The sequence below is a fragment of the Poecilia formosa genome, unplaced genomic scaffold, assembly GCF_000485575.1.
Source record: "Poecilia formosa unplaced genomic scaffold, Poecilia_formosa-5.1.2 Scaffold59, whole genome shotgun sequence".
NCBI classification, from domain to species: domain Eukaryota; kingdom Metazoa; phylum Chordata; class Actinopteri; order Cyprinodontiformes; family Poeciliidae; genus Poecilia; species Poecilia formosa.
Window position 1 is genome coordinate 484,312 of NW_006799998.1, and position 12,058 is coordinate 496,369.

The 12,058-nt window shown below is 37.1% G+C and overlaps 1 protein-coding gene across 8 annotated transcripts in view; it reads right to left on the reverse strand.

Annotated features, from left to right (window-relative positions):
• Positions 1-9,444, reverse strand: part of cblc (Cbl proto-oncogene C, E3 ubiquitin protein ligase) — an 18,581-nt gene extending 9,137 nt beyond the window's left edge. The window contains exons 1-5 of one of the 8 annotated variants that reach the window (XM_016672347.1): positions 8,699-9,417; positions 8,492-8,616; positions 7,933-8,379; positions 926-1,072; positions 679-835 (exon numbers count right to left, since the gene is read on the reverse strand). In XM_016672347.1, the coding sequence (XP_016527833.1) occupies positions 679-835; positions 926-1,072; positions 7,933-8,306 (678 nt within the window). In that variant the 5' untranslated portion in view covers positions 8,307-8,379; positions 8,492-8,616; positions 8,699-9,417. Of the gene's footprint in view, positions 1-678; positions 836-925; positions 1,073-7,932; positions 8,617-8,698 lie in introns of those variants that run through there. The other 7 variants (XM_016672345.1, XM_016672344.1, XM_016672348.1 and 4 more) reach the window with 7 other exon arrangements.
• Between the last annotated feature and the right edge of the window lie 2,614 nt (positions 9,445-12,058).

Consider the following 12,058-nt stretch of genomic DNA (forward strand, 5'->3'; position numbering starts at 1 on the left):
ACTTCTGGAAAGCAACCAAGATGCAGAAAACCTGTTCAGTTGCAAAAGACTTGAGACTGGAGTAAAGGTTTACCTTCCAGGCACAACAAAAACAACCCTAACATACAGTCATAGATGCTTTGAAATCAAAATGATGTGTTTAGAATGGCCCACTTAAAATCCAGACTAAATTCAACTGAAAATGTCTCAAGAGTCATAAAAATTTGAAAAGCAAATTATACAAAAATTTTCATTTAGATGTACAAAACTGGCAGAGGGGTACCACAGAAGATTTGCAGCTGTATTTGTAGGTCAGAGTGGTTTTATTCATTTTTGACTCCACTGAGCTAATTGCAAACTCTTGCACACAGTCTTTAATTTATTAAGACAAAAATAAGAAAACGCAAAAAAACTGTATTATTTTGTTTTCTATTTCATGTTTTACACAGCTTTGTGTTGGTATATCACAAGAAATCCAAATAATATCTGGAGAAATTTGCCATGGCAATGTGAGAAAATACAAAAAGAAAAAAAATGTCCAGGTGGTTTAAAATCAGATTTATGTCTATATTTGTTATGTTGCAATTATGTCAAGTTTATCCAGTCACTCATATTCAGTGCATATAAAATACGACCTTGCTGTGACTTAACAGCTTGTTGTGCTGTAAGTCAGNCTTTTCCTGGAAATCATTTACTTACCTGGAACAACCGTGTGAAAATATCAAACTCAAACACTGAAATGTTCTCATTACAGGTAAGATCAATTGTTGATTTCAGAGCCATGGCCTCCATCCCTTCCTCAAATGGATGTGTACTTTTCAACTGTTCTTTGAATTTTTTCCATGGCACGATACACCTATCAGGGCACAACATTCATATATATAAACATGAAACAAATGCAATATTAAGCTTGTACTACAGATATAGCAAAAAGTACCAAACTTACATGGTTCCAAAATATTTCCTCCAGAATTCATCTGCTTCAACTTTAGACACTTTGTAGGTGTCACCCTGAAAATATCCCCCTGGAAACATAGCCTTGAGCTCCCACAGCATGTGACTGAACAGCAAGGACAGTTTGGTCAAATTCCTCCTGACAATTAAAAACACAGCAAACTTTCAGAGGCAGGTACAGAACAAAATAGCTCTGAGTAAAAATAAGATATATTTTTGCATTAGTAGAAAATATATAGTTCCAGATCAGTTTTTTTTCACACAATTTTCTTTTGAGATCATTAGTGAAGTAACAGACCAAGATCAAAAACCAACCCAAGCTTTGAACAGAGTTCTGTACAATCCACCATCTGAGAAGAACTTCTGGAAAGCAACCAAGATGCAAATGTTTACCTTAGCTGACAGAGCATTATGGAAAGAAACCCATTGTAACTCTGGAGGGGTTGTAATACATTCTCCACAGCTGAACTGTGGAGACTGTATCAACAACACACTTGTTCAGCGGAACAGCTGACATACACTTGGCCTGTTGCAAGATAAAAGCCATATTGTTGACAAAAATCCATAAGGCATCCCGTTTGTAGTTTAAAACAAGCCTAATAAGAGGCTCAGAACTATTAAGAAGATGTTCTGGTCATCTGAAACTAAAATTGAATTTTAACCTATTTGTAAAAAGGTATTTGTGGTGGAAACTAACACAACACCTCACCCTGAAGAACCCATGAAACATGGTGCCAGCATCATGTTGTAGGTGTGGCATCATGTTGTGCTTCTTTTCTACAGGGATGAAGAAGCTGGTCAGAGTAGATGAGAAGATGGAGCTAAATAAAAGACAATACTAAAATAAGTTTTCAGCCTCCACCGCAGAAAACCTGTTCAGTTGCAAAAGACTTGAGACTGGAGTAAAGGTTTACCTTCCAGGCACAACAAAAACAACCCTAACATACAGTCATAGATGCTTTGAAATCAAAATGATGAGTTTAGAATGGCCCACTTAAAATCAAGACTAAATTCAACTGAAAATGTCTCAAGAGTCATAAAAATTTGAAAAGCAAATTATACAAAAATTTTCATTTAGATGTACAAAACTGGCAGAGATGTACCACAGATGATTTGCAGCTGTATTTGTAGGTCAGAGTGGTTTTATTCATTTTTGACTCCACTGAGCTAATTGCAAACTCTTGCACACAGTCTTTAATTTATTAAGACAAAAATAAGAAAACGCAAAAAAACTGTATTATTTTGTTTTCTATTTCATGTTTTACACAGATTTGTGTTGGTATATCACAAGAAATCCAAAGAATATCTGGAGAAATTTGCCATGGCAATGTGAGAAAATACAAAAAGAAAAAAAATGTCCAGGTGGTTTAAAATCAGATTTATGTCTATATTTGTTATGTTGCAATTATGTCAAGTTTATCCAGTCACTCATATTCAGTGCATATAAAATACGACCTTGCTGTGACTTAACAGCTTGTTGTGCTGTAAGTCAGTGTCAGGCAGCAGTGTTATCGAAGCACTGCTGGTATTTTCCATAGACACACACACACACACCCACACGCACACACGCACACACACACACACACACACACACACACACACACACACGCACAGGTAAGCACACAACAAGTAGTCCAGCTTGCAAACAGGATGCTGGCTTCTGCAAGCTCGTCTGTAAATACCACAAAATGTTCCACTGGCCAGTTTGTCACTTCAGACCACTTTTAAGAGGTCTCACTTTACTTTTTTTTTAATGAGTTCTTTTGCTTTTGCTAATGTGTTTTTCCACTCTTTCTCATGCATGTAACTTTTGTGCACTGCATGATATCACACCTTAAAAAAGTAGATCAAAAATCACTATAACCTATTTTCACATCTGCAGCGAATGCTCTTTAGCAAAACCTCTGTGTGACATAAAAGACTTTTTAGGAAACTCTACGAAATAATATAATGCAAAGTTAGGCTATTTTTCCGTTTGTAAAAAATGGACTGATTCAAATTAATCTCAATAAAGTTTTCTCAGATCTGTCCAAGATTCAGAAATGTTTAACATATTTGACAAGTGGTTGTGAACTTTTATCTGAATGAGAAAAGGACAACCTCTGCTGAGTGCTAGAAAAAGAAGAGTAGTAGAGGTGGAGGTGGGAGGAAATGCACAAGCCACATCTCTCGCTATGGCTGAGCCCATGTGTTTAAAAATACATTTCAAAGGACATCAACCCTGTGGTAAAATTTACAGTAACAACAAACATGATCTTCAGGCCACCTCAGCCTGGTCACAGTTTTAAGGCTATTCTCTTAAAAAAAAAAAAAAAAAAAGAAAAAAAGAACTTGCTCTAACTTTTACAGAGAACCAATAGAAAAATGCATAACAAGGAGCGCATTTAATATTGCAGTGCTTTTCACCCAGTTTAAGGACCTTCATCATCTCCACCAGGTCTGATGTAAGGCTTTCTAAGATGTCTGATGTCCTGCACCATACATCTGGTCACGTAGTTTAGGTATGTCCAACTTCTTCCTACTTTTGTTCTTCAAAAACTATGTGAAATAAGATACATAGCACAACAGCAGTTGTGTAGTGATCTGGAAATTGTGGATTTGATTCCAGATTTGTCCTGCCACATGTCAACGTGCCCCTGGGGGAAAACAATTAGCCCCAAGTTGCTCCCTGACTGCAGGTTGTGGCCCTGTAAGAATGTTTGCGGGAGACAGGATGAATGTGGCCCTAGAGTAAAACAGTCATTTTACCAGATCCCTTGTTAGGAATGTTTGTTCTAATTAGTGAATCTGGTGCACTTAAGTAATATGGTGTTATTGGGGTGAAGTTTATTACTTTTATTGCACACCGATCAGGCTTACAATACTGAAGATAAACCTAACCTCATCTAATGCCATGACGCTTGGAAATATCGTGAAAGAATAAATATGGAAAAAGTTCTGATATGCACAGCGGAACACCACTGCATATTCAAAGACATACATCTGTTCACCTTTATTTAATTCTTTTTCTATATTTTCTCATTTAAATATATGCACCCTCGGGCAGCTGCGGTGGCGCAGTGGTAGAGTACACAGCCCACATAATGAGGGCCTTTAATCCTCGATGCGGCCGATGCGGGTCCGAGTCCCAGCCCGATGACCTTTGCCGCATTCCGTCCTCCACTCTCACAACCCACTTTCCTGTCTGACCACTCTCAATTAAAGGCCAGTGTAGCCAATAAAGCCTTAAAAAATATACGCACACTCCACCCAAAGAGGTTTGCGCCATTATTTTGTGTCTGAACATAATTGCACATAGAAAGCACAATATAATTATTTTCTTTTATTTTGTATCCCTCTAGTTTAAGTGACAAATTGTGTCTGTACATCCGGTGCTGTTGCCTCCCAACTTGTTTTAAAGTTAAATAAGCACAGAAGGGTTTACGTACTGTTATCATTCAAATATTAATATACACCATTTTGGAAATTACTTTGTTTTTGTTGTTTTGCCTCTGTTAAAGATATTTTAATTTGCAACACAATATTTAGCAAGAAAGATGGTCTTTTTTTTTTCTTCCTTTTGCATTTCAGTCTGCGGACTCAGTTGATTTTCATAGTTTCCATCAACTTACAAATTGCTGACCTGTTTCCTAAAATTTAAATAGGTTTTAAGTCTTAAATCGGCATGGCTATATTAAGACTGTGGATAGATGCAAATCCATTCAGAAAAGTATTCTTTTGCGTACTACTTTTTGCATTTCATTTACATGATCTGGAATGATGCAAACTTCCTTTAATACTTTTTAGTATGTCACTAAAAACATACTTTTTAGTATGTCACATGTGGTCGTTACTATTTAAAACTTTTTTTTTTTTCAAATATGTAATGGATTTTGATGAAGAAGGAAAATATATGTCCCTAAATAGATTTTTACCGAAACAAACAAACAAAAAAAACAGCTGTAATGTGTTCCTCTGTAGTATTTTTTTCTTTATTTTTCTTCTTTGGTTGATGACTAAATAAAGATATTTAATATATGTTGGTCCAACTTCTTTTAGCGAAACCATACATGCAGTATGTGACCCATGAGAATTAATTTTGTAAGTGACACTGTTTATATTTGCATCTGTTTTAAAAATTTCTGTCAGAGGAGACGAAGGCACCATTGTCTTGCAAACGATTATACAAAAAGCGCTGCACCTTCCGCGTCGTGTTTCTGCCTCCTTCTCCGTCAGCCAGATCTCAGATCTGCTTCAGGCCTCGTTTGACATCCGACCGCGTTATTCTAAAACTAAACATTCAATTTTTCATAAACAGACAGAGAATTTGCTCACAAGACCGCAACAAAGAGCATGTTGGAGCGAGACATTTTTAAAACAGATAAGATGATATTCATGCACTTTGACATGCGAACCACAACACACGTAACAGTATGGGAACTTGCTACTTGGCTGCCCATGCAGATCTGCTTTGGTAAGAGGCCCATCTGTTGTGCAAAGAGATTCAAAAAGATGGCTTAGCTGACTTTCAGATTTTGCTGAAGGATATTCTCTAGTTGTACACGTCGGCATTGTTATACAGACTCATCTCAATGAATTAGAATATCAGTAAAAAAAAAATATTTTAAAAAATCTATATAAAAAGTAAAACAAATTGATTTAAATACGTAGTTTCTTTACAATGAGCTTGACATGTTTCAAGCATTTTTATTTTGGTGACTATGACTTACAGCAAATAAAACCACACCTTTCTCAGTTTCTCAGAATGTTTGAATTGCATTTAAGACAAAAAAAACAACATTTTTCATACAGAGATGGTTATGATGTAGTCCATGAAATCCGGAGGAAGATCCTCAGACTTAACAGTTTTCCATTGTGCTCCTTAAGGAGGGCTGGCCATGAAAGATCATTGCTAAAGAAGCTGACTGTTTGTAGAGTGCTATGTAAATTAAGTGAAAGTTAAGTGGAAGGAAAAAGTATGATAGAAGGTGAACATGCAAACAGCCGCATACACAGCCCTGGGTTGTGACCAGAGCCCATTAGCCAGTTTGGGTTAAATTTAGAAGGCATGAACTAAGGCTGGAGTCAGCGTGTTAGGAGTTTCATACAGAAGGATCCAGGACATGGTTTCCATCTTACGCATTTTTTTTTATGTTACTCCATTCCTGAACCCGAAGTGTCAGGAGAAGTATCTTACATGGGTTTAGGAGAAAAGAGACTGAAGTGCTGCTTAGCGGTTGAAAGCGCTCTTGGCATATAGAAATAAAAATAGCATCTGATGTACAGAATATAGTTTCCACAATCAATGAGGATTTTAGGAATGATTTAGTCACTGTGATGCAGTAATCCATGTGACAAAAGTAAAAATACTCTACTGTGTACGGACATACTTTTCAGTAAGCCGGCAATTCGGTATTAAAAATTCTGTATTTAAAATTTGCTTCATGTTATTTTAATATTTTCAAAACAACCTAACTCTAGATTTTTTTAAAAACCATAATTATAAATAATGAAAAGAAAGAAACATTTCAGCTATATTAATACATCTTCATTTTTTCAACATTTCACTTTTGCTTAAATTAATCAATCTAAGCAAAGTAACTTGTGATAATAATCAAATTTTCTGCAATATATCTGCATATTTAATTACTGAATGTATTGAGTATATGGTAGAAGCTGCATAACTCCAGATCCAGATCATCGAGTAACCGGATTCGGTTTTTGTTCTGTACTGTTGTCGAGCTCTCCGAGCTTGATTGGTATTAAGTTTGATACTTCATCTGAATCGCTCATTACTGATACGAGCAAAATGTACTGTTTGATTTTCACATAAGTTTATTTTCCAAACGGACATCTACAAACACTAGAGAATAATTAGGTTCCTAATTGTTGCCTCAGTGATAAAAGGAAGTCTGTAGCGAGAAAAAAACAACACAATTTAAAAGCCCACTTCCACTAACTAGCATTTGTAATCAGTAGAAGTGCTTTACTGATGTGTATCTCAAAAGAAAACAAACTGGAAAAGTTAGATTTGGGTCTTGTCAGAAAACATTCGAATGAAACATAACACAGAGGTAAATATATTCTTCTTCCTGCAGAGCTTGTTCAGTTTACTTGGGGATAAACAGACAATTTGTTTGTTCGCAAGCTATTTCTTGCACTTTCTGTCTCAAGCGGTTCAAATTCAAAGGACATTCTTGTTGCTGTTTCTTTTTCAGGTTTCCTCTTAGCATTACAAAGATGCAGGTTGTGGCCCTTTTTCCACAATCATCATTAGTATTCCTGGCAGGAGAAGGCAGCCCAGCCTCCAAATAAGCTCCACTGAGCTGTTTGAATGTAACCACTTACGGAGAACTGCTTACAGTCATCGTCATTTTATGACGATAGCAAGTTCTTTATTAAGACTCCAGGAAACAGTGAGTTTAGTTTATCATGGATTTTATCAATGTTATTAAACTTCCTTAGGGCCAATTAAAAATGTTATCTTGAAAGTTAAGGATAATTTTAAATGTCTTTTTATGTTTGGCAATAAACTTGTACTATGCAATAAAAGCACCAGACAAATTTAGCAGAGTTTTAAATCATAAATAGAAGGACAGAAAAGGAAGTTAGTTTTAAATAATCTGGTTGGGATGGACATAAAATGTTAAGTCTATAAGTGAGATGTGTTTCTACAAAATTCCTTTTTAGATATGTGAGATATGCCTGGTTTGTTTGTTTCTGAATGGAATGTGGATGAACAAAACACGCAATAAAGTAATTGCAAAGGTTTACTTAGAACTGGAAGTAACTGTCAATTAAATCACAGAGAAAAATTCTCACGTGGCCAATTTATGGAAAGAGACGCCTCATTATGTGAAGTTACCTTTACAGTCATATTTATACCATTTTTTCCTATATTTTTCCTAAACGCAGGCAATTCTGAACGAAATTTATTTGGCGCAAAAATTTTGAATTAATTTAGATATTTGTTAAGAGTAAGCAAAAATCTGAGATTCAAAAGTATGGAAGTATTGTTACCTGTAGCTGGATGTCTCATCAAATATCTTCTCTCGGCCCTCTTTGAAAAGCAGAATGGCCCGGTCCGTCTTATCCAGCAGGTTTCTGATATGGATTCTCATGTATCTCGCCTCATCCCCTCGTGGAGCCAGGCCTCCTCCTGTCCTAACATCTTGATAAGGCAGCCAGACCTGCGTGAGCAAAGTCAACGTCTCTCGAACCAGATCTGGCAGAAATGGCGGACTGTTCCGCAGGCCAAGGCGGGGGTTCGTACACAGATCCGAAAGCCTTTCCAGTCTTTTGAGGGTCTTCTCCATCAGCCGTAGGTCTTCACCAGTCAGGGGTTTGCAGCTCATTCTGGTGCTCCTCGAGGCTCCCGGACCTGCTTCTGCCATAAAGATCCCGGTTGTGTGTTTGAAAGTGAAGTGAAGCAAAAAGTACCTCAAACGTCCGCGTTTCAGTATGTGTCTGCGTAAGAGGGCGTTTAACCATAAATATTAAACTGTGTCATGAGATGTCAAAGTTCAGTTTTGAATGCATGTGAACTGATAAGCAGAAGATGGGTGGAGCTAAAGCTTACAAAATTCAGGTTTCTGATTGATCACACCGACACACGCAGTCAGTACAATAATCTTTGAGAGTCCTCAAGTTGATCTGAGTACGCTGCATCCTATCCTCTTCAAACTGCATCCGGTGTTGTTCCACCTACCACACACATCACACATCACTTTGTTTTGTACTGGATTGCACATACTACTACATCCTAAAAAATATATGGAGCACTTACGGCCAGAGTAAGCACTGCTGTCCTCTTCTAGTTTCTATGTTAGAACTTGAAAAGAAAATTGAATGTAAGGCCTATTACACAACCTTCTGGTAAAGTAGACAAAACAAGAAAAAGCAGCATTTACGGCTGCCTCTTAGCCTGTATTTACTCCCTTCTACTATACACACAGAGTCACTCTTTAGCACCATACTTTTCTTACCGGGATTTATCTCAGCAGCATAACAATCCTATAATCTCTGGGTCAATGGAGCAGGTATATTTACATGCAGCACCGTGGAAAAAGAGCTGCTTCTTCTCTCTCTCTCTTCAACTCACCCTTTTTGTTCCTACTTGTCTTGCCTTTGATTGGTTTCCTGGTTTCAGTAAGACAAACAGGTCGGTTTTCTTTGCTCTGGTGCTCAGGCAAAAAAGTAAGGGTAGAGAGACAGAGAGAGAGAGAGAGAGAAACAGAGAGAGAGAGAGATGGGAGGGATTGAGGTAGACAGGAAGGTGTGCACTCATAACTAAAGATTTACTAGAATGAAAGCAAAACGCAGCCACTCATTGAGAGAGCAAAAATAGAACATTGTTTTCTGATAACAGGGGCCAACCAGTGTAGAAAATAATAACCATGCCAAAATACCATCATACATTCTCAGCTGTTAGCAGGAAACTCAGTTTAAGTTCTTCAGTTGGTCTTTATGCAATGATATAAAATCTATTTTGAGACATTCAGACAATGACCTGTGAGAAGGTCCAACAAACATTTTGTCATGAGAAAAAAACAAACAAAAAAAACGAATAATTTTTCTCTGAATGGCATATTTGTTGGTGCAGATTTTCACACCATACAAATGACGTTGGTCACATGTCTACTTTTCCTCTAGCACCATCATGAGGCTGCTGTTTGTTACTAACAGCAGCCTCTGTCAAGTCTAAAATAGACTTGACACAAATGAAAGCTAGTAACATACATTTACATTTACAATGTAAATACATTTTTTACATTGTAAATGTAACATTTACAATGTATGTTACATTGTAAGTCAATGTAACATACATTGATTTAGCCATCATTGTATAAAGCAATTTTAAATAGTATTGACAACTTTCTTAACTCCCCACCCCCAGGAAATCACAAAAATCAATATTAAACAATAATTGACGGGATATAAAGGAAATATCTGTGAAACTTCCTGTTGGTCCTATTTTGTGCAACTCAAAGAAGATTTAAAAGTAAACCAGTCATAATTTTGCTTATCCACAGAGTATCAGAAAAGGCAGCTAAACACTGCTCTAAGTGTTTAGCTGCCTGGTCAGCTGACAGGACAGGGGTGTTCAATGAGATACTTAGTCACCTAACTAAATATGTAGAGCGTTTAATGAGTGCATTTGTAAACAGCACACTGGCTTTTTGTCCCTCTTTCTTTTACAGTAATGGCTTCTTCCTTGCTTAGTGGCTTTTCAGCACGTTAGTACGGAACATATTTCACTGTGATGACTCTGTCTTACCAGCTTCAGCCAGCATCTTCACAAAGTCTTTGGTTTACAATTAGCTCAAATGTGTCAGTTAACCTATCAGCAGTTTCCAAAGCCATGACATCGTCATCTGGACTTTCCCTCATCGCTTACAGAGATAGTAATCTTTCTATGTGTGGTCTTCTGATTTTGAAGACATCAATAAATAAATCTAACATATAATTTCTCTAAAATGAAAAAAAAAAATTGACTGATTTATCTGTCAATCATGGAAAAAAAAGATACTTTGTCCTTTTAATGTATTGTGTATGGAAACCTTTGGTTTCAACTCTATGAGACCTTTAAACTGGGCAAGAAGCGCTTTAACCAGGGAAGGAGGCAGGAGGAAATTCATGGTAACTCTGGCAGAGCTGCAGAGATTCACAGTTAATGAAGCCAACAGAATCTCTATGTGTCACAGAAAACTGACACAACAGATCATCTGGATGACACACTTTCCCCATTAGACATGGTGGCATCATGCTGTGGTTTGAAGTAAATGGTAAAAAAAATAGCCTGTTCTCTCCAAGTCCGGAGAACAACATTCAGCTTACAGTGATTCAAGAGCTGCACAAATTACGGAAAAATGGACAGAGCCAAAATAATGAAAGTACTGGGAGATATCCTGTGCGATGCTGCGAAAATCTTGAGACTTAGTCGAAAGCATGTGTTTCAGGATGACAATGACCATAAACATGCAACAAAAGCTATTCTGTGTCAACCAGCATAATTCCATACATAAATATGTTACTGTACCAGGAATCAAGTAGTAAATTATGTTTTTTTTAAATTAAAATATCAAAGAATAAAATATTTAATTTACAAAAAGTATGTCACTGCCACATAAATTCCATGGCCCTGTGCTATACAACTTAACCATTGCTTCCAGTAAAGGGGGCACTAATTTAAAAGCATTGATCTTTCAAGTTAGTTATTTAAAAAATAACTAATTAACCCTGCACTTTTTATTGGGAAAAAGGGAAACAGAAAACCCTTTCAGTTTTTGGAACAAAGCAAAGATAAAACTGCTCGAAGTTTAAAACACCAGGTGCAGTTTAAACCACTCAGCACCCTACTGTATAAGTTCAAAGGTCCAACATTAGATTAAAACAAACTGTGTATCTAATAACTAGTATTTAATCACACTGTAATTTGAGAGCTGTGTTGTACTTTTGCAGTCCTCTCACAAGAGGGCCACATTTCTCCCATGTACTGTGATGCGTTACCCTGTGGATTTCTGTGAAAGCCCTCTGCTGAAGGGTGAACCTATACATGAAGGAGTATTATTATATTTTCTGTTGAAAGTCAGTATGAATGGAAAGATCGGTGGAGCTCCACGGTTTGCATTGTGCTGTAGGCTTTAAGAGGCGTGTTTTCAGGAGTAAGCAGGCTGTAAATGTGCAAACAAGTGTATACTTTTGATAAATAATTACACATTATTCCACACTTAACCATAATGGTTGAGTGCACTGACAGCTGCAGGGCTTGTTGATAGTGTCAGGGTGTTTTAGGGACTTTAGACACACAGCTTGACTTTCCGTTGCCCACTCCACACTTCAGTGGAAAGAGGAAAGTCCCAAATTGACCCAGGTAATGAGAACCTTGCTAAGGGTGGGGTAAGACAGGATTATAGACAAGTAAAAAAAAGACTATGTCTGCTTGGGTGTGAAGTTGCAGCAGGACTACAAACAGCAATGCTTCATGAGTCATGATGAAGCATCTATAGTTTGTTACTCTCCTTGTTCATCTGTTTGTGGTTTCTTGAGCTCAGCTTAACGTGCAAGGCTGGTGGTGTTCCCAAACCCAAGCAACAGAAAATGTATAAATCTAAGGTCAAGTATAGATTTCAGACATGCATAATAA